The 24,188-nt window shown below is 52.4% G+C and overlaps 1 protein-coding gene and 1 pseudogene across 1 annotated transcript; one reads left to right on the plus strand and one right to left on the minus strand.

Annotated features, from left to right (window-relative positions):
* Nucleotides 1-870: 870 nt before the first annotated feature.
* On the minus strand, nucleotides 871-23,211 carry ARRDC2 (arrestin domain containing 2). The gene is given in 10 exon segments (XM_021009010.2): nucleotides 871-1,929; nucleotides 2,377-2,528; nucleotides 3,036-3,198; nucleotides 5,761-6,017; nucleotides 6,585-6,687; nucleotides 7,744-7,891; nucleotides 8,305-8,348; nucleotides 8,350-8,372; nucleotides 8,683-8,999; nucleotides 23,136-23,211. Coding segments are annotated over 9 exon segments (1,212 nt in total). The 5' UTR covers nucleotides 8,951-8,999; nucleotides 23,136-23,211; the 3' UTR covers nucleotides 871-1,875.
* Nucleotides 13,567-22,609, plus strand: LOC144457105 (uncharacterized; annotated as a pseudogene).
* Nucleotides 23,212-24,188: the final 977 nt, after the last annotated feature.

A 24,188-nucleotide genomic window follows, 5' to 3' on the forward strand; every position in this document is an offset into this window, starting at 1 on the left:
GAAGGGAGCAGGCCTCATTGGCAGGCTCTGAAAACAGACTGGCTGTGTGACCTCAGGGGATTCACAACCTCTCTGAGTCCTTTCTTTCCACATCAGAAACTTTCCCGGGGTTGTTGCTAGGGAAGGGATTTGTAGAAAGATGAAAGAATCCCACAGATTTTGTCCAATTGCTAAATAAGCCTGTGGTCCAAGGGTGTGATGGAGTCTTACTGGGCCTTCAGAAATGAACTGGGAGGAAATTTAGAGAATTCTGGCTCGTCTGGGAGGATTTCATTGGATGCAGTAAGGGAGGCAAAAGCAGAGAAATGACTCCTAGAATGGAAACCTGCCTGTGCTGTAATTGAGGTGGGACCTGGTCCTGAAGAGAAGCACCTGGCACCTTTGTTCGCAGAGGTGGGGGGCTATGGGTGCAAAACAGTGCATGTGCTTGGAGGACCAATCTATGACTTGGGTAGTTATACTGAACTGCTTCTGCTCCTCCTGTGGTATCAAAGGATGGCTATTTTTGGAAAAGAGGGTGATGTCAAAGTAAAAAAGTAGTTGTAATTTAAAAAAATCCACCTCTAAACTGATCCACTCCGAGCAAATTGAAACATCCTTCTTTCACTTTGGTTTTTGCCACGTGGCTAATATGGAAATAAGTTTTGCATGAGTTCACATGGATAATGGGTATCGTGTTGCTTGCCTTCTCAATGGGTGGGGGAGGAGCTGGAGGGAGGGAGAATTTGGAACTCAAAATTTAAAAAAAAAGGGATTTTTAAAATAGAGAAACCCACCTTCAAATCCTATTACCTTAGGGGACTTTAGAAAGGTTAACTATTATTCAGGTAAGTTGCTTTAGGGGTGAAACAGAGAAAACCAACATCCATCTCAGTAGAAAGCACGGTATTCACTTTTATTTATTTTCAAACAAAAAACTGTACAAAAAGAGGAGCCTCCCCGAATGTTCTTTGATTTCATCAAAACCACAGTGCTGATCAGCATGTTTGCAGCCAAGGCCAAGCGGATACTTGCTCATGAAAGGAAGGAGCTAGCCTAGCATGCATTGCTTAGCTTTGAGCTGGGCACTGTGGTGGGCTCTGGAAGGGGAAGGCTTCTGTTGCCAGAGGCCCGGGTGGGGGGCATCTGTGGACTAGAGACCCCTTGGTCCCTCCCAGCTTTAGCACCAGCTTCAGAAGGGCCGTCCAGCCCACGGCCATGCCCACTTTTAGCACCCACGGGCCATCCCTCATAAAGCTCTGCCCCCTCATTCACCCCTAACTCCATCCATCCCCCTTCCCCAGGCTCAGCTTGTAGGGCCAGCCCCATAAGCTCCTGCTGCCTTGGCCCACCCACTCCATGGCCAAGCCCAGCATTCTCAGGTGTCTGGTTGGGAAAGGGATAGCTTTTTCTTGGTCCAAAATGAGGCAGTCTGTAGGCAAAGGCCCCAGCCTGTGGATGAGAGGGCCCCAGCCTCTAGGGGTGGTTCTCCCGTGTGTGGCCAAGCCATAGCTTCTCTTTGAACCCCTCCAGGGGCTTCACCTCTGCAATCTTCCAATGAAGGCACAGGGGCAGAAATACTCTCCCATTTCCAAGCCAAAGAAGTTTAGAGTAGTCTCCAGAAAGAACAAAATGGCCTCCCGTCAGCGACCATCTTCACCCAAAAGCAGCTTGGGGCTGGAAAAGAGGGGGACTCAGCAGCTGAATCCTAAAGTCATGGGGAGCAGACTCCCCGTGCCCCCGCCATCGCCACCAAAGCCTCAGGAGCGCGTTCGAGCTGCCTGCTCTCCCTTAGGGCGGATCAGAGGGCCTCCTTGGCCTCACTCCAGCTGGGATGCCCTTTATCGGATCCCAGGAGCTGGTTCTGGTCAGAATCAAAGCCACTGCCTCTGGGCTTCAACATGTCATGCATCGCCGACGAATGGTCTGCAAGGGAGGGTTCGGATCCACCTGTAAGGAAAGTGAGAGTCAGGAGTGCCCTGGGCGTCCCCGGGGACCCTGAGGTCCACCCCCGACAGCCCAAACCACTTGTGGCAGGCCGTGGCCTTGTAGCACACAAGGAGGCATGCTTTTGGACCCGGCCAAGGTGGGAATCTGTTTTGTTAGGACTTTACTTTATGTTTTTCTTTCTCCAATGGATAGAAGTGAGAGAAAATAGATTTTTATTTTTCTAGAAATTTGATTAAAAAAGCCCACCCACTCCTACATGGGAGGGCAAATCCAGGTGGAATGGATGTGGGAGGCAGGAAGAGAGGAAAAATGACCCTGCCCTAGTTCTGACAATCCCCCTCCCCCAACTGAGGGATCTTCAGTGAACGAACCCCAGCAAAGGGAAATTTCCCAAAGAAAATCCTCCCAAGGTCCCACCCCCAAAGCCAAGAAAAGCGGCTGGCTGACCTCAGAGTACAGGGGAGGTGGACGGTAGCGGAACTCCTGGATGTAGGCAAAGAAAGGGCCCTCCGGGGCCTGGCTGCTCCTGGACTCTTGGGGTGGTGGCGAGAGGCTTGGGCCTGTCTCCTCAGACACCACGTCGGAGTACTCTGGGGGAGCTGGGGAGGCAGTGAGGCCAAAGTGGAAGTGTCCCTCGGCTCCAGAGGCCCACGTCTGCCCCCTCTTTCATCCTGGCTTGGTCCTGCTCACTGAGAAGGCCCTCCCACCTGCCTGAGCCTTCCCATCCCACTCTCAGCAGGGAAGTGGAGGTCATGGGCTAACAGAGAGGTGGAAGAAGGGATCTCGGGGGCCTGACCTCAGCCCCTGCCTGGTTCTCAGGCATTTGGACTCTCATTTTAACGGCAGTAAAAAATGTGGGCACAGAAGCGAGGCGTCCACCCACACAAGTCAGTGCTGAGCCCAGATGTGGATGGAAGCCAGCAGCAGAGTGGACAGCTTGGTGCCTCAGAAAGGGCCCCAGGGCCTGGGGAGTCGGGGGGGGGCCTGGGGCCTAGTCCTAGTTCTGCAAGTCATGGCCCTTCTCTGGACCTCAGTCTGCATATCCCAGGGCACCAGCCCGGATGACCCCTGAAGGTCCCTCAGCTGGTGTGGGCTCACAGACTCACCTTCGGGCTGCTCGGAGATGGCCATATGCAGCCAGTCCAGGTTGACGCTATACTGGCTACCTACGCTGGATGTCCGGCTGCCAAACGGATGCAGCGGGATGGTTCCAATGACAAGGGGCAGCTCCAGGAGCAACTTGGATGTGCCTGGGATGTCCACACAGACCTGGGAAGGAATCGAGGAGCAGAGGGGTTGGGAGCAAGGAAGGCCAAAGGCAGGGGAGGTGCGCACGCTGGAGGGGGAAGGTGCTACGTTTGGGCTCAGTGGGCGGGCGAGCCAGAATGTCCAAGCACCGACTGACTGAGAAGTGAACCTCTTCTTCCCCCTCCTCAGACACCAGGCACTAAACAGAGCTGAAGGTAAATACCCTGAGGGCAAAGACGGCTTTGTTTCTGTAGCTCTAAGATGTCCTGTAATACTTGGTATTACTGTGTCTTTGGACCAGACCCTCCAGATGGTGGGAACTTCCTTGGTGAGGAAACTCCCTTCACCAGTGCAGACTGCATCTGTGTGTGTTAGAGGCAAGCCTCGCACCCTGCTCTTTCCGGCTTGGAGGCTACCACTCCAGCCACTAGGCCTCACTGCCTCTGATACACAATCACACAGTCACACAGGACACGTAAGAACATGGCTCTTTCACAACTCCCAGAGATAGCTAGCACAGGTCTTATTATCTTTATTTTTCATGTGAAAGAGCTGAGACACAGAAGGGAAGGGTTTCATCCAAGGTCACACAGCTTGGGCTGGGATGAAAACCCAGGGTCAGGAGACCTGGGTTCTAGTCTTAGCTCTGCTCTGTGACTGTCAGCCTGACTCTTGGAAGTCATTTTCCCCCTCTGGGCCTCAGTTTCCTCATCTGCCAAATGGGATGAACCCCTATCCAACCTCCCTACCTACTGTGAGGAGGTGGAAGTGACCTTTCAGGGCCTTGAGTGTCAGTCTCCTTCTCTTCATGCTACCTGAGGGCAGGGACTAGGATTTCCCCTCTTCTCCCATCCCTGCTTCCTGGTAGATTGGAACTCGGGGCCCAGGCCGTACCAGGCATCAACACTAGTGCCACCTCACCCTCAGCTAAGAACAAGTAATGTGTCTGAGGCATTTCAAGGATAATGTTGGCACAGTTGCCCTGGAAGATCGGTGCCCCTTCCCCTTTCTTCCTTCAGGGACCAATTCAGGCTCCACCTCCTCCCTGAAGTCCTCCTGGATCAGAAGGAAGCGGTTTCTTCCTCCCTTAAACTTCTCTTAGTTCTCTGACCCAGCAAGGCCCCATTAAGGTCCCAGATGTAGGGCAGAAAGGGGCCCTCTTGTCCAACCCCTCTCACTTTACAGAAGGGCCTGAGGTGCAGAAGTTATGGGACTTGCCCAAACAAGGTCACACGGGGAGCATGTGTCAGGGCTGGGCCTGGAGCCCAGGAGGCCTTGGTGTCTTCCAGCTCACCAAGACTCCAAAGCCAGTGCTTTCCCCACCATGAAACACAGGGGCCTACATGTGGCAGCAGATGTAAGTGCTGCACTCCACACTGAACTCCAGTGAGCATCCTCCCCGGTGGGCATAGTTTAAGAGAAACCTGGAACCCCATTCTAGAACCACCTAGATCAGGCTGCACAACCTGTGCCCTGCCAAAGAGGAAAACAGCCTCTACATTGTTTGGTGGGCCACCTAAAATCCTCTGGTGCGCCTGTGGGCCAAAGTTTGGACATGCCTGACCTAGATCCTTAGAACAAGAGGTTTCTAGGCACCCACAGCCCACCCTATACCTGGGCAGCAGTCCCTTCTAAAGAGCACATGCTCTGGAATCTGAGGACTCGAGTTCCAATCCTGCTTCTCAGGCTTATTACATACCTTGGGCTTTGGACATCACCTTCAGCGTTTCTTAAATGGTGGGTCTCAACCCCCAGTGCGGGAGACCCACCGTTTAAAAGCACTGAAGGGGCAGAGTGGAAAAAAGTTTGTTTAAGAAGCCCTGCCCTAGAATCAATACTCCTCTGTACCTTAACTAGGCTCAGCTCAAAGGCACTTCTTACTTCCAGGCAGGCCATTCCATTTTGGGGTAGCTCTAATGGGGCAGGCTGGGTGGCCAAGTGGATAGAGCACCCGGCCTAGAGTCAGGAAGACTCCTCTTCCTGAGTTCAAATCAGCCTCAGACACTTCCAAGCTGTGTGACCCTGCACAAGTCATTTAACCCAAGAAAGCCAAAGGGGTCAAGTTGGACACGACCGAACAACTCCTACTAATTACCAGTCAGTTCTTGCCGACCTCAGGACTCAACCTGCCCCGCTCACTTCCCCCTCTGCCTTCTGGGGCCAAGCAGAACCAGGTTCTCTAGGACAGCCTGAACATCCCTGAAGACAAGGACCACAGCCCCATGGTCCCCTCCTCCCTCGGCCTTCTGTGGTCCAGGCTAAACACCCTTAACTATCTCAACTGACCCCACAGTAAACTCCGGCAAAGGCAGCTGCTCGGGGGTCACACTTCGCTTTTGTCTCTGCATCCTAGGTACCTCCTGTCACTGCTTACTGAATCGAATTGCAAGTATCAAGGATCTCTAATTGTCAGAGGCTTTAAGAGCTGGAGGAGATCTTAGTCCAACCAGTGCATTTTACAGATGGGGGAAACTGAGGCTCAGAGCAGAAGGCACCTAATTCCACCAGGGTCAGATGGCCCCCACTTCTGGTACTCCTGGGACCCCACCCCCCCAATCCACACCACTCAGCTGAGTGTCCTACCTTGAGAGAATAATCCACATGGAGAATTCGGCACTGCAGAATGGAAGGTCCCACGGGAGGAATCTTCAGTGCTCGCCCTTGCCAGAGCTCCCGTTTCCCCGCGGCGACGGGCTCCCCCACAATGCTCGCCACCACCGATCTCTTCTCCTTCCGGGCCCCACGGGCGACAAAGGTCTGGGTCTGGATAATGGCGGCCTTGGGCACAACTGGCCTGCTAGTGCCATTGTCTATCTCGGCAAAGACGGGGATGACCTCACCTGGGAGGGAGAAGATGGATGACGGCATGAGGAGGGAATGAGGAGAGCCTGGGGTAAGAGTCTGGCCCCCCCCCTAATTAGGCTCACAATGATGGAATGTTAGTTAGTTAGACTTTCCAAAACAGGGGATCTGATCCCGCAGCAGACCCTAACCAAGTCACTGAATCTTCTGTTAAAATGAGGGGGTTTAACTCTCCAGGGTCCCTTCCAGCTTTGAATCGATGTCCCCGTTTTACAGATGGGAAATCTCTGTGGTTCAGGGAGAAGGGGAATTTGCCAAGGCCTTGGGCCAAATCAGAGCCAGAAATGGGGAAGGGGTGAGGGGACAAAGATGAAGTGGTCTGTACTCTCCCCGTGGCCCCTTTCCTTCGGGGACCGACCTGTACAGGGAGCTCCTCCCGCCCCCACAGAATAGTAGCTACACCACACGGTCTAGTCTAGACCAGCTTGCTCAGCTGGCTGTCACTGGCCCCCTCGGCAGATGGTTAAGATAAAAGATAAAGAAGGAGCAGCCTCCCTTTGGACTTCCCCACCAGGATTCAGGTGAACACCCAGTGCCCCAGTTACCTGGGGTATAGCCTTTCCTGTCAATCTTGGCTGTGATGGAAACTGGGCCTCGATTGCAGTACCAGGCTCGAGCCATCTTTTCTTTCACACCTGCCTGAGGCTCCTGTGAAAAAGTAAAACCCAAAAAGCAAAAATAAACAAGAGCTTATCCACACCAAAGCCACACCTGCTTCTACACTGGAAGGGCTGGGGTGGGTGCAACCTCTCTGTACCTTTTCTCATCCCAAGAAACTCTGGCTGGTTCAGACCAGTGTTTGTGAAGGGGCAGCCACAGTGCTGGGCACTGGGGCTACAGACCCAAATGGAACTGTGCCTGCCTGCAATGGGCTTACGCTCTATTGGGAGGAAACGTGAGCTCTTCCAAGGAAGGGTCAGCTCCACTTGAGTCTGCAGCCCCAGCAGCTGGCGAAGAGTAGGCGCTTAAGAAATGGCTTTTATGGGGCAGCTGGGTGGCGCAGTGGATATAGCACCGGCCCTGAAGTCAGGAGGACCTTCGTTCAAATACGACCTCAGACCAAACACTTGACACTTACTAGCTGTGTGACCCTGGGCAAGTCACTTAACCCCAACTGCCTCTAAATAAAATAAAGAAATGGCTTTTCTTACTCCCAGTGCTGCCTGGGGCACTGATGGGTGAAGTGACTTGTCCAGAGTTAGCCAGTCAGTACGGTCAGGAGTCCTCCTGGCTTTAAGGCTGCCTCTAGCCATGCTCCACATAAACCCTCTGCAAATGGTTTTTCCAAAGTCCTGCTCTGTGACTCACTGGCTGTGGGGACCACAAGTTCCCTCCCCTCTCCCCACCTCTGTTTTAACGAGGGGATGGGACAAGATTCCCTCGATCAGTCTATGACCTATTATTATTTCACTTCATCCCATGAGGTAGAGATATGATCACCCTTTGGGCAGGTGAGGAAACTAAAGCCAGAGAGTTGGACGTTTTGCTCAAGGTCATATGATGAGTTCCTTAAAGATCCTCCTTTAATGCAGCTTGTTGGCATAGTTCAGGGCACCCAGGGTATGCAAAGTCAAGGCCAAGAGCCGGGAATGGGTGTACTCCCTAGACTAGTACCCAAAGGTGGCACTGGAAAAGAGGGGTGGCTAGCCTCCAGGACAGAAGGGGGAGAACGGCCTCAGTGATGTTACTTGTCCACTGACATACCAGCAGGGCAGGAGTGTTGATGTCGATGGGCTCGATCACTGTGAACTCTTTTCTGGCCCGTTTGGCTGTGCCCCAGGGTCTATGGAGCTTGGCTTTCACACAGTATCGAACACTCCCATGCTTCCCTTCAAATGAGGTCACCAAAGTCCTAGCCAGCAGAGATGTAGGTAAGAATCTGGGGGTGGAAGGCACTGGGAAAGAACTTACAGGAAACCCCGTCTATCTATACTTGGTTTCTTAGGAAGGGCTGAGCATGAACGTACATGTGGGCTGTTGGGGGAGACTGGGTAGCCCAGAGAGAAAGGAAACAGAGGGGAAAGAGACAGAGAGAAAGATGGTCATGGAAGAAAGAGAGAAAAGGGGGTTGGTGAGAGGACAGACACAGAAAGAATGAAAAGGGATGGGAGAAGAAGAGGGGAGAGGGGAGGGAAGCAGCCACAGATGGGAGGACACTAGGTGGTACCACCCGCAGAGGCCCTTTGGTTTTTTTAGTACCCACAGTAATAGGTTGGGGTGTCAGTCCCCGGGTCCCATCAAGAGCTGCCCAGCTCGGACACTTACGTGGGCAACTGGAAGCTGAAGGGGAACTCGTGCCTTCCCGGCTGTTAAGGTAGTAGCGTCCCCAGAGTCTGAAAGTCGGAAGAGATTGAGGGGGGGTTCGGTGAGGTTTGTGAGGGGGGCGGGGCTGGAGAACTGTAGGGCAGGCTAAGGGACCTTAATTAGGACCGACTCTTCCCCAGACGAACAAAACCGACCAGGGAGTGATCCGCTCAGACTGCCAGGATCGTCTTCATCCGCACTCCAGGGGAGGAGAGTGCAGAGGCTACTGGGTAGGCTGGCTGCTCCAGGTGGTCGCAGCCGCTGCTCCGGCGCCCTACGGTGCGCCCCACCCCCATCCCCAGGGTTCTGGGCGTCAGCGCCGGTGTGGGGGGGCCGTACCTGGGGCCAGCAGCATGTCGCGGTGGTTGACCAGCTCCACCTGCTCGCTGTAGCTCTGCGTGTAGGCGGTGCTGGAGCCAGCGCTGCGGGACTCGGTCCAGTGCACCCGGGCGCAGCCCAGGGCTTGGAGATGCAGGGCTCCCACCCGCGCCGCGGCCGCCAGCTCCAGCAGCACCGTCCCGGACACGGCCTGGCCGCCGCTGAAAGCGGGCTCGGGCTCGGGCCCGTCCAGCAAGACGGCGAAGCGCTTCACCTTGTCGAAGATCATCGCGGATACAGGAGATCGGCGAGAGTGGGGCGGAGGCCACAGCACGCACCTGCACGTACCAGAAGCTGCCTCACTCGGAGGCTCTACTTCCCGAGGGCGCCTGCAGCACCTTTTATGTGGCGAGGGGCGGGCCGAGAAGAGGCCTGCGGCCAATGGCGGCGCCGCTCCGCGAGCCCCTGAGGAGGCGCGGCCAATGGCGCGGCGGCGGAGGCGTGGCTAACGGCGGGGCGCGGCGGCGAAGAAAAACAAACACGTGGGAGAGCCGTCCCCTTCCCCCGCCCAGGTGGAGGGCCCGGGATCTCCGGCCGCTGGGTTCCTGCGTGCCTAGCGGCTCGTCGCGCACCCCAGGACCCCAGGCCTCCGGAGGCCTCGGTGCTACCCCACCCCTCACCTACACACCAACAACCAGAAGCCTCTAGGGCCCCGACTGCCCTTCCTTAGCTCGAGGGAGCGGCCCGGGCAAAGTCCAGCCCGTTGGACCCTCCCCCCCTTCAGTTATAAAGGGTTGGAATTACATCTCAATTAAAGAGCCTGAGGGATCTTAGAACCAGCCCCTCACCCCCAAACCACGCCCAATAATAAAGAGGCCAATTTATTGCTTTAAAGTCGGCCGAGCCCCTTAGAGCCGGTCTCGTCGCTCTAGAACCTCAAAACCATTCTCTGAGACGGGGTCTGTCCACGTTTTACAGAGAGAACGCAAAACTCTGGGGGCTGGCGAAGAAAGTGGCTTGTCCCTGGTCACACAGCTAGGAATAAAGGGTCGGAGGAAGAATCTAGTCCAGTGCCCTCAAATGGGGAAACTGAGCCCCGGGAGGATTAAGGGACTGATCCAAGGTCACACAGTAAGGTAATGGAACCAGGAGCGCTAGAACCCAGAAGTCCAGCCTCCCGACCCCTGGGGCTTTTTCAGTTTAATATATTTATTGAGCGCCAAGGAGTCCGTGGCCCTGGGCCAAGATTCACTACCTTTCTACCTATCCCCGCCCCCCTCCAACCCTCAGGGCTGAACTTCTTTAGGACTGTTCACTAATTGGGGGTGGCGGAAAGAGCTTGTGGCTCGAAACAAAAGATGGTGCCCTGGGACAAGTTACTTTTCATCTTCGGAGATCACTTTCCGCACCTATAGCTCTGACATTCTGTGTTCTAAGTAAGGATTAGGCATCAGTACAGGTTGGAAACCGTTTTCCCAGGCGCTGTGCTGAGCTTTTTAGAGATGGAACTATTGGGCAGAGCTGGGAATTTCCCCACAGCTTAGAGCAGGGAGGGAAATTGTGGAGGATACACTCACTCCTCAACCCCCCTCTTCCCATCCCCCCCCAAGGAGCTAGTTAATCAGTCAGTTTAACAAAGTGAAGGGGAAACAAGGCTGGGATTTCCTCAATTACAGAGTCCCTGAGCAGAAAGTGAATAAAGAGGCCTTCTAGACCTTCTCCTACCAGAACCAGAAGGCTCTTCACGGCCTCCTGAGAGGGGGAATTCCTTACAAGACTCCTCTTTACAGACTCCTCCTTACAGACCTCCTGGGAAGAGGAATCCACCAGTGCCTTCGGGTAGAAAGAGCACAGATACATCTGGACCTTGGGTAAGTCACTTACCTTGCCCGGGCCTCAGTTTCCCTCTCTGTAAAACCAGAGAGTATGATCAGATGGTCTGGGAAGTCCCTTCTTTCCCTCTCTAAAAAACAATGATCCTATAAGCCTTTCTGGACCTTCCTCTATTTACATCGTTTTATTTTCATTTCAGGGATCATCCTAAGTGGAGTGCTCCAGTACAAGAACTGACTTTGCTTTATGTATTTGTAGTCCCAGGCTTTCCCTAGGGAGGGACCACAGTGGTCACCTAGTATAACCCATACACAGAAGGAATCCCCACAGAAAAATACTGGCCAGATTGCCGTGCCTGCTTTGCTTCAAATCCTCCAAGGAAAGGGAACCCACTGTCTCTCAAAGTCACCCATTCCACTTTGGTTGTTGTTCAGTTGTTTCATTCTTGTCTGACTCTTTGTGACCCTTCTGGGGTTTTCTTGGCAGAGATACTGGAGTGGTTTGCCATTTCCTTCTCTGTCTCATTTTACAGAGAAGGAAACTGAGGCAAACAGGGTGAAGTGACTGGTCCAGGATCACACAACTAGCCAGTATCTGAGGCTGGATTTTAATTCAGGAAGATGTCTTCCTGACTCCAGGACTGGCAGGCACTCTGACCACTGACCCCCTTTGCCCCATTCCATTTTAGGCAGGCTCTGATGGTTAGGAAGTTTTTACTGACATCAAGTCAAAATTTGTCTTTCTGTAACTCCCCCCTACTGTTTTAGTTCCGCCCTCTCCGGTGGAGGAGAATAAAACTAATTTCTCTTCCTTAGCGGGGGAAGAGGGGGGTGTGCTGCTTCTGTTCCCTCTCCCACAGCCCTTCCCTCCCTCCCCCCGACATCAGTCTGTCTGTGAGAAGGGAAGGAGAGAATAAGGGCGTTGCATTGGCAGGGACACATGGGGCTGGAATCCTCCTGGGAGAGGTCCTGGGGGGGGGAGATCAGGAGGTCAGGAAGGCTCCTCTTCCCAAGAGAGCTTGCCTACTGGCCCAGGCCCAGGTGTGGGGGCCTCAGCTGTGAGATCAGCCCAGGCATGGCCAGTATTGGAGAGGCAGACTTCCACCCACCCATCTAGTTGGGCAGGAGCAGAATGTTCCCATCTTTCTAGAAAACTGGTACATCGTTGTTTAAAGCTGGGACCCAGGATGGGACTCCTCACCCTAAGGTCCCCATCCATTATGAGTGTGTGTGTGTGTGTGTGTGTGTGTGTGTGTGTGTGTGTGTGTGTGTGTGTGACCATTTGTGCCTAGGAGGAGGAATGACCTTATGTACTGGTGACAGTGAATTTGAGCTTATGTTTGAGTAAGAGAGGGAGGGAAAGAATGTGAAAGAGTGAGAGTGACCTTCTCTTCTTTGCAGGGGGTGAGGGCTATGGGTACAGAATTCTGCAGACACTGTCAGACACTTGGGCTTTTTGTCTGGCTGTCCCCCATGCCTGGAGTATTTTCCTTCCTCATCTCTGCCTTCTGGCTTTCCTGGCTTCCTTCAAATTCCAGCCAAAAGTCTCACCTTCTACAGGAAACCTTTCCCAATCCCCCTTAACTCCGCTGATTACTGCTGATTTCTCCTCCACGCAACATGACAGTCAAGTTACAATGGCTGGATGGTTGGGAGGTGTATGTATTTGGAAATCAAGATAATGGAAACATAAATGTGTTGCCCCTGGTCACATAGCTAGTAAGAAAGGGTCAGAGGAAGAATCTTGCAAGAGAGATATTAAAGAGTAAGCATGAGAGAAAGAGAATCTGAGTCATCAGAAGGCTCTGCCTTCAAATCTCAGCTCTAAGATTTTTGCTTTGCTGTACTTGCTCTAAGATTTTGCTTTGTTTTGCGTGTTTTGCTTCATTTCCTCATTTTGGTGGCGACAGCATGGCAGAAGGGGAAAGGGCTCCAGGCTGGGAGCCAGAGGACCTTAGTTTCCCAGGATTCTGTCACTCTTTGCCTATGTGACCCTGGGCCTCAGTTTCCTCATATGTGAAATGAGAGGGTTGTATTAGACAGCCCCTGAGATCCTTTCTAGTTTTAGAGCTAGTATCCCTATGATTCTCTTTTGAAAAAAAATGAGGATGTAGAAGGGCTGGAGTCAGGAAGACGAGTTCAAATCCAGCCTCATACACTTACTTGTGACCCTGGTTAAGTCACTTAACCTCTGTTTACCTTCATTTCCTCATCTGTAAAATGGGGATAATAATAACACCTACTTCCCAGGATTGTTGTGAGGATCCCATGAGATTACATTTGTGAAGTGCCTGGCACACAGTAGGTGCTACATAAATGTTAGCGATGATGATGATGATGATGATGGCTCATTTCTAAAGAGCTTTAAGGCTTACAAAGTTTGTGATGTCATTTGAGCCCCATAACAGCCTGGTCAAGCAGTTAGTACAGTTGTTGTTGGTAATTGGAGGCTCCTAGGACTCACTCACCTCAGGTCATGAGTCACAGAAGTGGGATCTGAACCCAGGTTTCTGACTCCAAGCCTAATGAATGGTCTTTCCACTGCAGCTCTTTTTCTTCTAAGAGTAGGTTCTTAAAGATTGAAAGAGACTGAGTGAGGAAGTGCAGGAGCAGAGGGATTTGAATGCAAGGGTAGGGAGGGTATCAGCTTTCCCTCCCAGGATGCAATCATTTCCCTTGCTGACCCCTTGTCCTGTTCCGGCACCAGCTTTTGTGGGTTCTGGTGACTCACCTGCCCTAGTGCCCATGTCCACCCACTTCCCCTCCTTCCCTTCTTCCTCCGCCTTCTCCTTTGCTTCCTCTCTCTCTCTCTCTCTCTCTCTCTCTCTCTCTCTCTCTCTCTCTCTCTCACTCTCTGCTGGGGGACTGGAAACCATCAGGATGAGAGTCCCTACATTGCCTGGGGCCTGGCTCTGTCCTCAGGAAGCTGGGCTTGGAGGAAGGGTGGGGGAGAAGGGGAGGCTCAGCCCGATCTCTTCCCCCAGAGCCAGAGCCAGCCAGCCTCCTGCTGTGGGGGGGGTGGCAGAGGGCCATGGAGGCTGGGGGCAGGGCTCGATGGAGCAGGGCACAGGAGGGGGGAGGGTGAGATCAGACTGTACTTTCAGGGAACACGCGTGAAGGAGTTTCAAGAGATAAACATGCCCCTGGTCCAAGAGAGGCATGGACCCCCTCTGACCTCCCTCCCAGGAGTTTGAGGAATGGCCAAGATGTCTCCACTAAGGAGACAGAAAGGACATAGCACGGCCAACTACAGATTGGAGAAGGGCCAAGGGACTTGAACCCAGGTCTGACCTCCAGGGGCTCTCCTCATTCTATCAGACTGTGTCTTTGGAGTGGAAGGAGAGCTGAGTTCCAATCCCTCCTCAGCTCCCTTCTCACCACGTGCATGTACAAACTCAAACAAAACACACTTCCTTTCTCTGGACCTCAGCTTCCTGATCAGTAAAATGGAGGAGTGGGTAACCAGAGGATGCTTCCAGCTCTGAATCAAACGATTTCTCTGTGCTGGGGGTGGGGGTTAGGGTGGCAACCAGGGAAGGGGCAAAGAAGGAAGCAGGCCCTCTGAGGGCATTTCCTGGGGCTGCTGGACTGGAGGGGGTGAGCCCACTTTCAGGAAGGCAGTCAGTCTACTGGCCCTGTTTCTGAGTCCTCATGCTGCCCACTGGGCCAGGTGGCTACCCCCACCCACCAATCTGGCCAGGCATCCCAGAGGGATGGAAAAATACAGCCAGGGCTGATCCCTTTCCAACCCCACCCTTCCTCACACTGGGACACCCAGTCACAAGTTCAGCCTGGCTCCTGCCCAGGACACAGAGGTCAGACTTGGACCTCCTCGGTCCTCACCACCTGTCCCCACCCACTCCACTGGACACCTGGAATAGTCTGACTGTGCACTTGTAGTGACACCTACTGGGGGAATCGGGAAGGTGCTGTGGAACCCCCTGGCATGGAATTCAGTTACTGCAAAGTAAACCACTTGATGTAAATGGCAGAGCTCGGTCCTGGGGAAGGGTCAGTGTTTTAGGAAAGAAATGGTCCCCTCCTTGGAGCACACAGTCAGAAACTCAGATAACCTTTGATTCTGTGGCAGGCACAGTCTCTAGGGGAAGCCCTAGGGAGGAATCTAGTTCCCAAAAGGCTTACGGGAGTGGGATAGAAATCAGGGAAATCTTTCTGGAGGAGGTGGAAATGGTGTTGAGCTCCAATTTAAAGCAAAACTTCTTAACTGTTCTGTGTGTGTGTGTGTGTGTGTGTGTGTGTGTGTGTGTGTGTGTGTGTGTGTCTGTGTGTGTGTGATGGACCCCTCTGGGAGTCTTGGGATCCCTTTTCTGAATAATCTGTGTAAATGCATTAACAAATACGTAGGATTACAAATGAAACCATTTTTATTGAAATACAGTTATCAAATGAATGGTTTTTAAGAACCAAGTCCTCTGATTTAAAGGATGGTTAGGAATTTAACAGGAGAAGAAAAAAATTGAAGAATATCTAAAATGGAAGGGCCCTTAGGAAACAGAGAGCTAGAATGAACTTACAACCCAGAATGTCAGGGCTGGGAGGGTCCTTAGGACCCAGGGTATCAGAGCTGGGAGGGCCCTTACAGCACAGGATGCCAGAGCTGGGAGGGCCCTTAGAACACAGGATGTAAATGAAACCTCAGGAACTCCTCAATGTGGACATGCCCAAGTGGTCACCCTTGGCCCTTTCCCTCTGATCTTTTCTCCCTAAACAGTTTATGTATATGACTCCCACATCTCCGTGATCTCTCATTGGCTCTCCAGACCTGCATCTCCAGCTGCCTTCAGGCCACTTCCACCTGGATGTCCTGCCAACATCACAAACTCACAATGCCCAATAAGAGTTATCCTTCCCCTACACTTGCTCCTAGGCAGCTAGCTGGCACGGTGTATAGAGCGCCAGGCCTGGAGGTAGGAAGACTCATCTTCCTAAGTTCAAATCTGACCTCAGACACTTCCTAGCCGTGTGACCCTGGGCAAGTCACTTAATCCAGTTTGTCTCAGTTTTCTCATCTGTAAAATGAGCTAGAGAAGGACATGGCAAACCACTGCAGTATCTTTGCCTTGAAGATGCCAGACGGGGTCACGGACAGTCAGACACAACTGACAGGACTCAATGACACTTTTTCTCCTGCTTGGATCTTCACCATTACCAACTCACAGAAGCGAGAGAGCAGTACTGGCATCTGGCTGAGTTCCTTCTCTAACATCCCCAGCAACTTCTACTTAGTGACTTCCGGTAAGGAGGAACTCCCTTCCACTCCAGGCAGCTCATTTCCCTTTTTGGACAGAGACGATTCTTAGGAAATGTCCCCAAACCTGCCTCTCTTCCACCCTGGGCTTCTAGCCCTGCTGTCTGAGACCAAACAGGACAAGCCTGGCCCTTTCTGCATACACGAGCCCTTCAAATATTAGAAGCGGAGCCCGCGTCCCCCCACTATCTCTTCTGTAGGCTGAACTCCCCCTCTTCCTTCAGCTGCACCTCCCTCCCAGGGTTATTGTGAGGATCCAATGAGATAGTCTGTGTAAAATGCTTAGCACGGTGCCTGGCACACAGTAGGTGCTTAATGAATGCTTGTTCCCTTCCTCCTTTTCCCTCTTTCCCCTTTGGCCGATCCCCATATGGCCCGATCCCCAAGTCTGCACTATCCTTCCTAAAAAGTTAGGCCCAACCTCAGACACTTGACACTGACTAGCTGTGTGACCTTGGGTGAGTCACTTAACCCTGATTGCCTAGCAAAAAAAAAAAAAAAAGAAAAAAGTTAGGCCCAGAATTACCCATAGTACTCTATGGTGATACCTTTCCCTCAGTCTCCTGTGTTTGAAACCCCTTGGGGGGTTATCTTGGACTCTTTGCTCTCCTAAGTTAGGTCCATTCGTAGTCTATCAGAATATCTCCCACCTGGGTCCTTTCTCCACCCCGGCCCCCACCCCCATTCATCACCACTCACTTAGGTGATCACAATAACCTCCAAACAAGTCTTCCTGCCTCCAGTCTGTCCCTTACCTGCTTATCTCCCTCATGGAGCTGGTCTGGCCAAGTTCCTCCTTCCCATGAAGACTTTCCCACGGGCTCTCTGGTGTCCACAAGGCCAAATTTAACCTCCTCTGTCCGACCCTTGAGGACCTGATGCCACCCTCTGTGTTTTCTGACTCTTCTCATATTCCTGCCCTGGGCTCCGGTCACACTGGTCCACCCTCTGTCCCCCAAACACATCACCCACCTTCCTGACTCCTTCCTTTACCTTTGCTCAAAGGGGCCTCCTCTCTCCCTCTTTGCCTTTTGAATCTATTAAAGCCCCACTCAATGCCCCCTCCTGCAGATGCCCTTACTGTTGGTAACGACTGTCTTTGGAACCTCACAAAACAGTTTTCACCTTTTATGTCCCAGAATATTCCATATTTGTGCCTTAGCCCTCTACTAGACTGTTAAGCTCTATGAGGCCTGGGACTCTGGTCTTAGGGAAATTTTTTATCCTTCCTAGCACCCACCGCAGTCTTCCAAATATTAGGAGTGGGGGAGTGGAATAGAATCTGTGATTTCATTGGCCCAGGGAACTTCCAATGACATAACTCTCTCCACCGGTGCAAATCTATACCAGGTTGGTTACTTCAGAACTTAGCTGCTTAGGAGATGGAGAGGTAAAGTCACTTGTCCAGGGTCACACTGCTAGGCACTATCTGGGACTTGAACCCAGGCCTTTCTCATTTGGGGGGCTGGTTCTGGATCTGCCCCCACTCTGTTGTCTCTGCTGTACACATAGTAGGTGCTTAATGAATGTCTTATGAATGAACAAGCAGACCTGCAGCCTGCTGTATGAAGTGGAGGGGGGAGGAGCCTCCCTGGGGCTTCAGGGTGGGGCTGTCAGGGCTCTGCTTTGCATACTTCAGCCCTGGCCCATGACTTGGCATGCCTGGTTTGCTAGATAGAGCTGATCGGGCAACATGGTAAATGGCCCAGGGCAAGCTACTGAGAGCTTCCTTAGGAAAGGGTCCCTACTGGGCCCCAGCTGGTTTTAAAGTGCTCCTGAGGTAAAGGGGGTGTATGGGGGAGGAGAAGTGACCACAGCTCAACCCCACCCCGGAACACACCTGGGGACCCTCTGTCTGTTCTCCCAGATCCTGGTGCCCACACCCAGGGTTGGCTTTCTCTGTATCTGTGATTTGAAAGGTACCCTAAGAATCCGACTCCCCCCGCTCCCCCAGGTTCTTCATTGACTTAACAGCTCTGCCCTTCTTCCACCTGCCTGCAATCGTGGCCTCCATCCTTCAGAATTACACTCAGTGTAGCAGCTGGACGCTCCAACTCTTTCATTTTACAGATGAGGAAACTGAGGCTAGACAGGGGAGGCAAACTCCTCAAGGTCACACTGTGAATGGTAGAATCAGGATTTGAACCCAGATCGACGGGTTCAGTATCCTTCCCTTGTGAGGCTTTCTCCAGAAAGTCTCTGGGAGAACTGGGCCGGGATGGGGATGCAGAGCCTTGGAGACCCTCTGGTTGTAAGAGAGGGGAAGGGCCCTGGTGGTGGTTCCACACCAGGCAGCTCCTCAGCTTTGCCCTCTATTCAGGAGTCCACCCTCTTGCCTCTCCTCCCTGCTTCCAAGCTGACATAAACTCTGGGGTAAATATTTACCCATGGGCCAAAGGGCTCCATCTTCACACCTGGAAACCTCAGGCCTTTCATCTGCTTTCTTGTGTGTAAACAGCTCCTCTGGGCTGGCTCTGCAGCCTTCCCATCATAGAAGGACTGAGCTGGGAAGACACAGAGGGAGGAGGAAAAGGCCTCCAGTGGAGGTGGAAGGTGGGGGGAGGGGAGGAGATTCAGGATTAGGGGCCAGAGAAGGTTCAGGATCATAGGTGGACAACTAGAAGGCACCTTACTGTCCAGCTCATCTAACTCCCTCCTTTTATGGAGAAGGAAACGGAGGCCTAGATCAGTTAAGGGACTTGTTCCAGGGCACACAGGGAGTAAGTGGCAGAGCCAGGATTTGAACCTAGGTCCTCAGCCCCCAGATCTAGCACCCCCTCCACTGCATCATGCTGTCTTCTCTCTAATGGTGACCATTAGGCTGGGAGCTCTGTGAGGACAGAGACTATCTTTTCTTTATGTCTCCAGCCCTAAGCCAGCCCAGTGCTCGGCACATAGTAGGTGCTTAACAAAAACTCACTGACTGATGATGGCAGCTGGCGTTGTGACTTTGGACAAGTCCCTGTCCTACTCTAGGCCTCAGTCTCTCCCTCTGTAGTAGGAGCAGATGAAGTCCTGGATTTGGAATCAGAGTTCCTGGGTTGGAATCTGCCACTTCAGTTACGGGATTTTGGAAAAGTCATTTTTAATGTCTTTGGTCCTCAGCTGCCTCATCTGCAAAGTAAGTAGGTTAGACAAGATGGACAGCAAGGTCCCGTTTAGCTCTTATGTCCAGCCTCCCAAGCTGGGGAGCTCCAAAAACAAAACAAGTGTGGAGTAAAAAGAGCACCATCTGGGAGTCCGAGGACCTGGGTTCAGATCCTACCTCTGCCCATTTACCGCCTGTGCAGTCCTGGGCACGTCAGTTCCCATCTCTGAGCCTGTTTCCTTAACTGTAAAACGGCCAACTTAGAGGTTCTCCCACTTCTCACCCTTTGTATCTCACAGGAACGTCAGACTCACTCACTCCCTTTGGGAGAGAGGCAGGATCAACTCCCCTCCCTGCAGTCCCCAGGTAGGAGAAGAGGGTAGACCTCAGACATAGCCTGGCTGGGCAGTGGCAGGGCCCAAATGGAAATTTCAGCCTCCAGGGCACAGACCAAACCCTCTCCTCCTGCCGTGACAGGACTAGAGTCCAAACGTCCTAATTCCGTCTAAGGCTGGCCAGCCAGCTCAGGGCTCCAGAAACACCCTCCCCCTCACCATCCCAACACTAGGTCAAACTCCAGGCTCCTGGCTGGGCTTAATCTTTCATTTCCCAAATTAGAAATGGAGAGGAGAAACCAAGGCCCTCTTCCTGGGACATGGGATATGGGGAAGAGAAATGGATCTTTCATATTATGAAAGGCCTCACGATGACTGTCCTGAGCCTTCTCTTCTCTCCTCAAACCCATTTCCCTCCTCCTCTGCAGACAAAGGACACTCTCCTACTTTATTACTTTAAAGTTTTATCGATGCTTAAAATTTTAACATCAGAGTAATTTCTGGATATATCTTCTCTTCCCTATACCCCCCTCTCCATAGCCAGTGAACCTTCACTTATAACAAAGAAAACTGCAAAACCAGGTGACACATAGTGATATCTGGGGACAATGTATACAACATTCCATACCCATTGTCCCCCACCTTTCCAATGCAAAGCCTTTCCTTGTACTTTACTGAGATCCCCCTCCATAGTGATACTCTTCTTCCCTTCCCCATTCCTTAAAATCCTTCCATATTGTTCCTCATTCTTTTTTCCTTTGCTCCAGTCTCTGAGGAAGAGGTGGCCCTTCTCCTTGACAGGGTCAACATCCCATTCCAACCATCTTCTACACCAGGGTACCTAACTCAAGTAGAAAGGCATACAGAAAGATCCCTGCAGGCTGCACACTGTTTTCAAATGTAATGTTATCTATCTTTTATTGTAGTTTTATTTATTTTGTTAAATATTTCCCTATTCTTTGTTTAGTCGTTTTCAGGATTTCAGTCACATCTGACTCTTTGTGACCCTAGTTGGGGTTTTCTTGGCAAAGATGCTGGAGCAGTTTGCCATTTCCTTTTCCTCATGGCCTCCAAGTCCTCTCCTGACACTCACTTCTCAACCGTCTTTGATCCAGCTTCTAAGCCCATCACTCTATGAAGGTCCACTCCCTGGTTAGCGGTGACGTCCCCGCTGGGGCTGACGGTCTCTTGTCAGACTGCAGCCTTCTGGACCTCTTCCTTTCCAGACACCGTAGGCCACGCTCTCTGAGAAAGCCATCCCTCCCTTGGCTTTGGGGTCTGTCCTCCCCTGGTTCTCCTCTTCCCGGTCTTTCTCAGTCACCTCTGATCCACTCGAAATATGAGTGTCATGGATTCACACAGGGACTTCAGAGAGTATCTAGCTCAATTCTTTTATTTTACAGATGAGATGATGTGATTTTCTCAAAGTCCCAGAAATAATAAGTAGTTGAGGCAGGCCTTGAACTCTGGTCTAGTGACTCAAGCAAGACCTCAGGTACCCGAATAAGTACCACGTCAACTGCCCCTTCTGCTACCCCACACTGTCCCACAAGGCCCTGATCTCTAGTCCTCCCCTCTTCTCCTTACACCCTCCCTCGGTGATCTCATCAACCGTGGGGTCAAGGATTCTCTCATGATGACAGGGAATCATGGCTGACTCCCAAATCTACATGTCCATCCAACTCTGGTCTCTTTCCTGAGCTCCAATCTCTCATTAGTAGTTACCTGCCAGACATTTCCACTTGGATGTCCCATTGGAATACATCAAACATTCCATATCTGAAATGGAATTCTTTATCTTCTTTCCTAAGCCTGCCCCTCCTCCAAACTGATATTTTTTGGAGACACTTAGGTGGGGTAGTGGTTACAGTGCTGGGCCTGAAATCAGGAAGACCTGAGTTCAAATCCACTGTTAGATACTTACTAGCTATGTGACCCTAGGCAAGTCATTTATCCTCTCTCTGCTTCAGTTTCCTCCAGTGTAAAAATGGGATCCTCCCTCCCGGGGCTACAGTGAGGACCAAATGAGAAATCTGTAAAGCTCCTGGCACAGGGCCTGGCACATAGTAGGTGTCTAATAAATGCTTGTTACCTTCTCCTTCCCCTCTTTTTTCTTTGGAGGACACCGTAATCCTCCTGGTCTTATAAATTCTCCACAATATGTCACCCAGCTCTTCCCACCAGTCACAGTCTTCACAGCTATCATCTGGGGAAATAGCTTCTGCAGAGAAAGGGAGCAGCTGTGCCACCAATGCCAACTGGCGTAAAAAAGGCAGGCAAGACAGCCCCACTACTGCCATGTTCACCATTCTCTCTCAGACCCTGATGAAGATAGCCCAAGAGCCTTGGGAACAGTAGGGGCCCCTCTTCACAAAACACCAGCTCAGCCTCCAGCCCAGCCCCCAAAGCCACCATTGAGGGGAGGGAGGCCTGCCTGCCTCATCACCAACTGGGACAGCTGCCCCCAAAAGTCAGATAGACACAGAAGCCCCAGGATTGGCAGCATCCCCCAGACCACAGATCCTGCTTCCAACCCAGGCCTCACAGCCATCATCCAAGGAACAGCTCCTATGGAGAAGGGGCCAGCCATCCCCACCAGCTGCCTCCCGGAGGCCATATCCAAGCAGGCAAGCCAGCCTAGATGAAGCTGCTGGACCCCTGAGGGAGGGACAGACAAGTCAAACCCCTACCCTGTTGGCCACCATCTCCCTTGAGACCCTGACGGAGGCATCCCAGTACAAGAGCCATGGGGAGAGCAGGGCTTCCAGCTTAGAGCCCTCAGGCATCCTCCTAGAAGCAGCCCCCATGGAGATGCAGCCTGGCCCTGCTCCTGCAGGGGCTGTAGCCACAGCTACCGAAGACCCAGAAAAGCCTTCTTCTCATCCCCAAAGTCATCGGCATTCTCATTGGCTCAACATCAGAAACTGTTATGATTTCATCAAAGGAAATGACATTACAGAAGAGGCATCACCATCTGCTTTGCTACTACATCACCCTGAGGATCATGGGACTTTTCCATCTGACTTGCAACAGAAACTTTCCATGTGTTGTCTCCCTCAACTTGCTTACTTTTCTATTTATATTTTCATGGCTTAGCAAAGTGCTTTGTACATGCTAAGTGCTTAATAAATGCTTTAATCATTTATGCATTCATTCACAGAGCAACCTAAGTTTAGGCCCCCTTGCCTCATCCTACAGCAACAGCTTCCTCATTGCTTTACCTGCCTACAGTCTCTCCCCACTTCAATCCCTCATCCACATACAGAGCTGCCAAATAATTTAAGGAGAAGGCATAGGTCAGACCATGTCACTCCCTGGCTCAAACATCTTTAGTGGCTCCCTATTGCCTCCTTTGTAAAAAAAAATGTGTACACACACACACACACACACACACATTAAAGAACTCTTTACTTTGACATTCAAAGCCCTTCTCAAACCGACTCAGATCTACCTTTCCAGAATTGTTTCTTGTTACTCCCTTTCCTGTACCCTAGGGTAAATGCTAGCATTCTAATAATAGCTAATAATAGCTATTCTAAGCTCCCAGCAAACTGGCTGCTTGCTGTTTCCCCAACTCAGCATTCCATGTTCAGGCTAGATGCCTTGGGGCAGGCAGTTCTCCAGGCCTGAATGCACACGTAGTAGGCGCTTGGTAAATGCCGGTGAAATTGAACTGAATTGGGAAGGTGAGCTGAGGACCATTTGTCAGCAGGGGAGAGGATGTGTATTTTCACAGATGGAATGAAACAAACTGGGGAAACCGAGGCCCGTTTTCAGAGGCAGGGTGGTGGGTGAAACCGAGACCAATTTCACAAATAGAGGATACTATGGGGGGAAGTTAAGCCCATTTTCTAGACCAAGAAGGCATGGACCCAGAATAGACGTGCTTGTTTCCCCCGGCTAGGGGAAGAGGCCTCGGAGCCGGCAGTGTGGCCCAGGGCGGGGCTTACCTCGGGGAAGCAGCTGTCTACGACTTCGCAGGAAGCTCTGGAAGGCCGCGTAGTCATTGTACACGGCGTTCACGCCCACGCTGCGGCTGTCCAGCCAGTGCACGGCGGCGGCCCCCCTGGCTGCCACGTCCAGGCCCTTCACTCGCAGGGGTCGGCTCAGCTCCAGCACCAAGAGGCCGTTCAGCAGCTCCCCACCGTGATAGGCGCCGGGCCTCAGTTCCAGTTGGAAGATGCGGATTCCGCTGGGGCCCATAGCGTGGTGCCTCAGGGCAGGTTAAGCGGGGAGCAGCGCTTCACTGACAGTCCAGGCTGGGGGAATGGGGGCGGGCAGGAAGCGTCCCGGGTGGCTGCTGCTGCTCTGGGCAGCCTGTGCCTCTAGCCAGGGGCAGGTGGAGGGACTAGCCTGCTCTCGTCTGGGGGCTCTGAGCCCCAGGGAATGGAGAGATGGAGGAAGGAAGAGGACCAGGGTAGGGTCTTCTCTGGGCCCTTCGCTCAGCCCTGCCCACCGTGGCAGGATAGCTAGGTTGTCAAGGTTGGGAGGTCTGGGTTCAGACTCAGTCGGAGGCAGGCAGCTGCTGGGCTTGAAGCTGAACTCTGTGGGGCCCTTACGTGGCCCAAGGCCACACCTTGTCTGCAAGCCCCGCCCAAGGGCATCCTCCCTGCCCCCGCCCGGAAGGTTCCCACCCTCGGGGCTGGAAATTCCGTGCTTGCGGAGTTGGGGAGACACCGACGGGCGAGGCTGGGCTTGTCGCTGCGTGCTCAAGACTACTGGGAGCTTTGGGAAAGGTGGCTCATAGCTCTAGCCGGGCGTGGAAAAATGGACTGTCAAAGAGGAGAGTGGAAACAGGGCAGACTCATTCGGAGGCACTGATGAACCGTGCAGGCCGGGGAAGCAAAAATAACGGACTTTTAAAAAATAGTTCTTTAAGGTCTGCAAAGAGCTCATCCATCCATCCATCCATCCATCCATCCATCCATCCATCCATCCACCGTGTTCTTTCTTTTCTCACCTATGAGAAGTCATGCACTTCTTGTCCCCGGAGGGGTTTAAAC

Source organism: Phascolarctos cinereus, unplaced genomic scaffold (genome assembly GCF_003287225.1).
Source record: "Phascolarctos cinereus isolate Bilbo 61053 unplaced genomic scaffold, phaCin_HiC Scaffold_4;HRSCAF=312, whole genome shotgun sequence".
Classification (NCBI taxonomy): Eukaryota; Metazoa; Chordata; class Mammalia; order Diprotodontia; family Phascolarctidae; genus Phascolarctos; species Phascolarctos cinereus.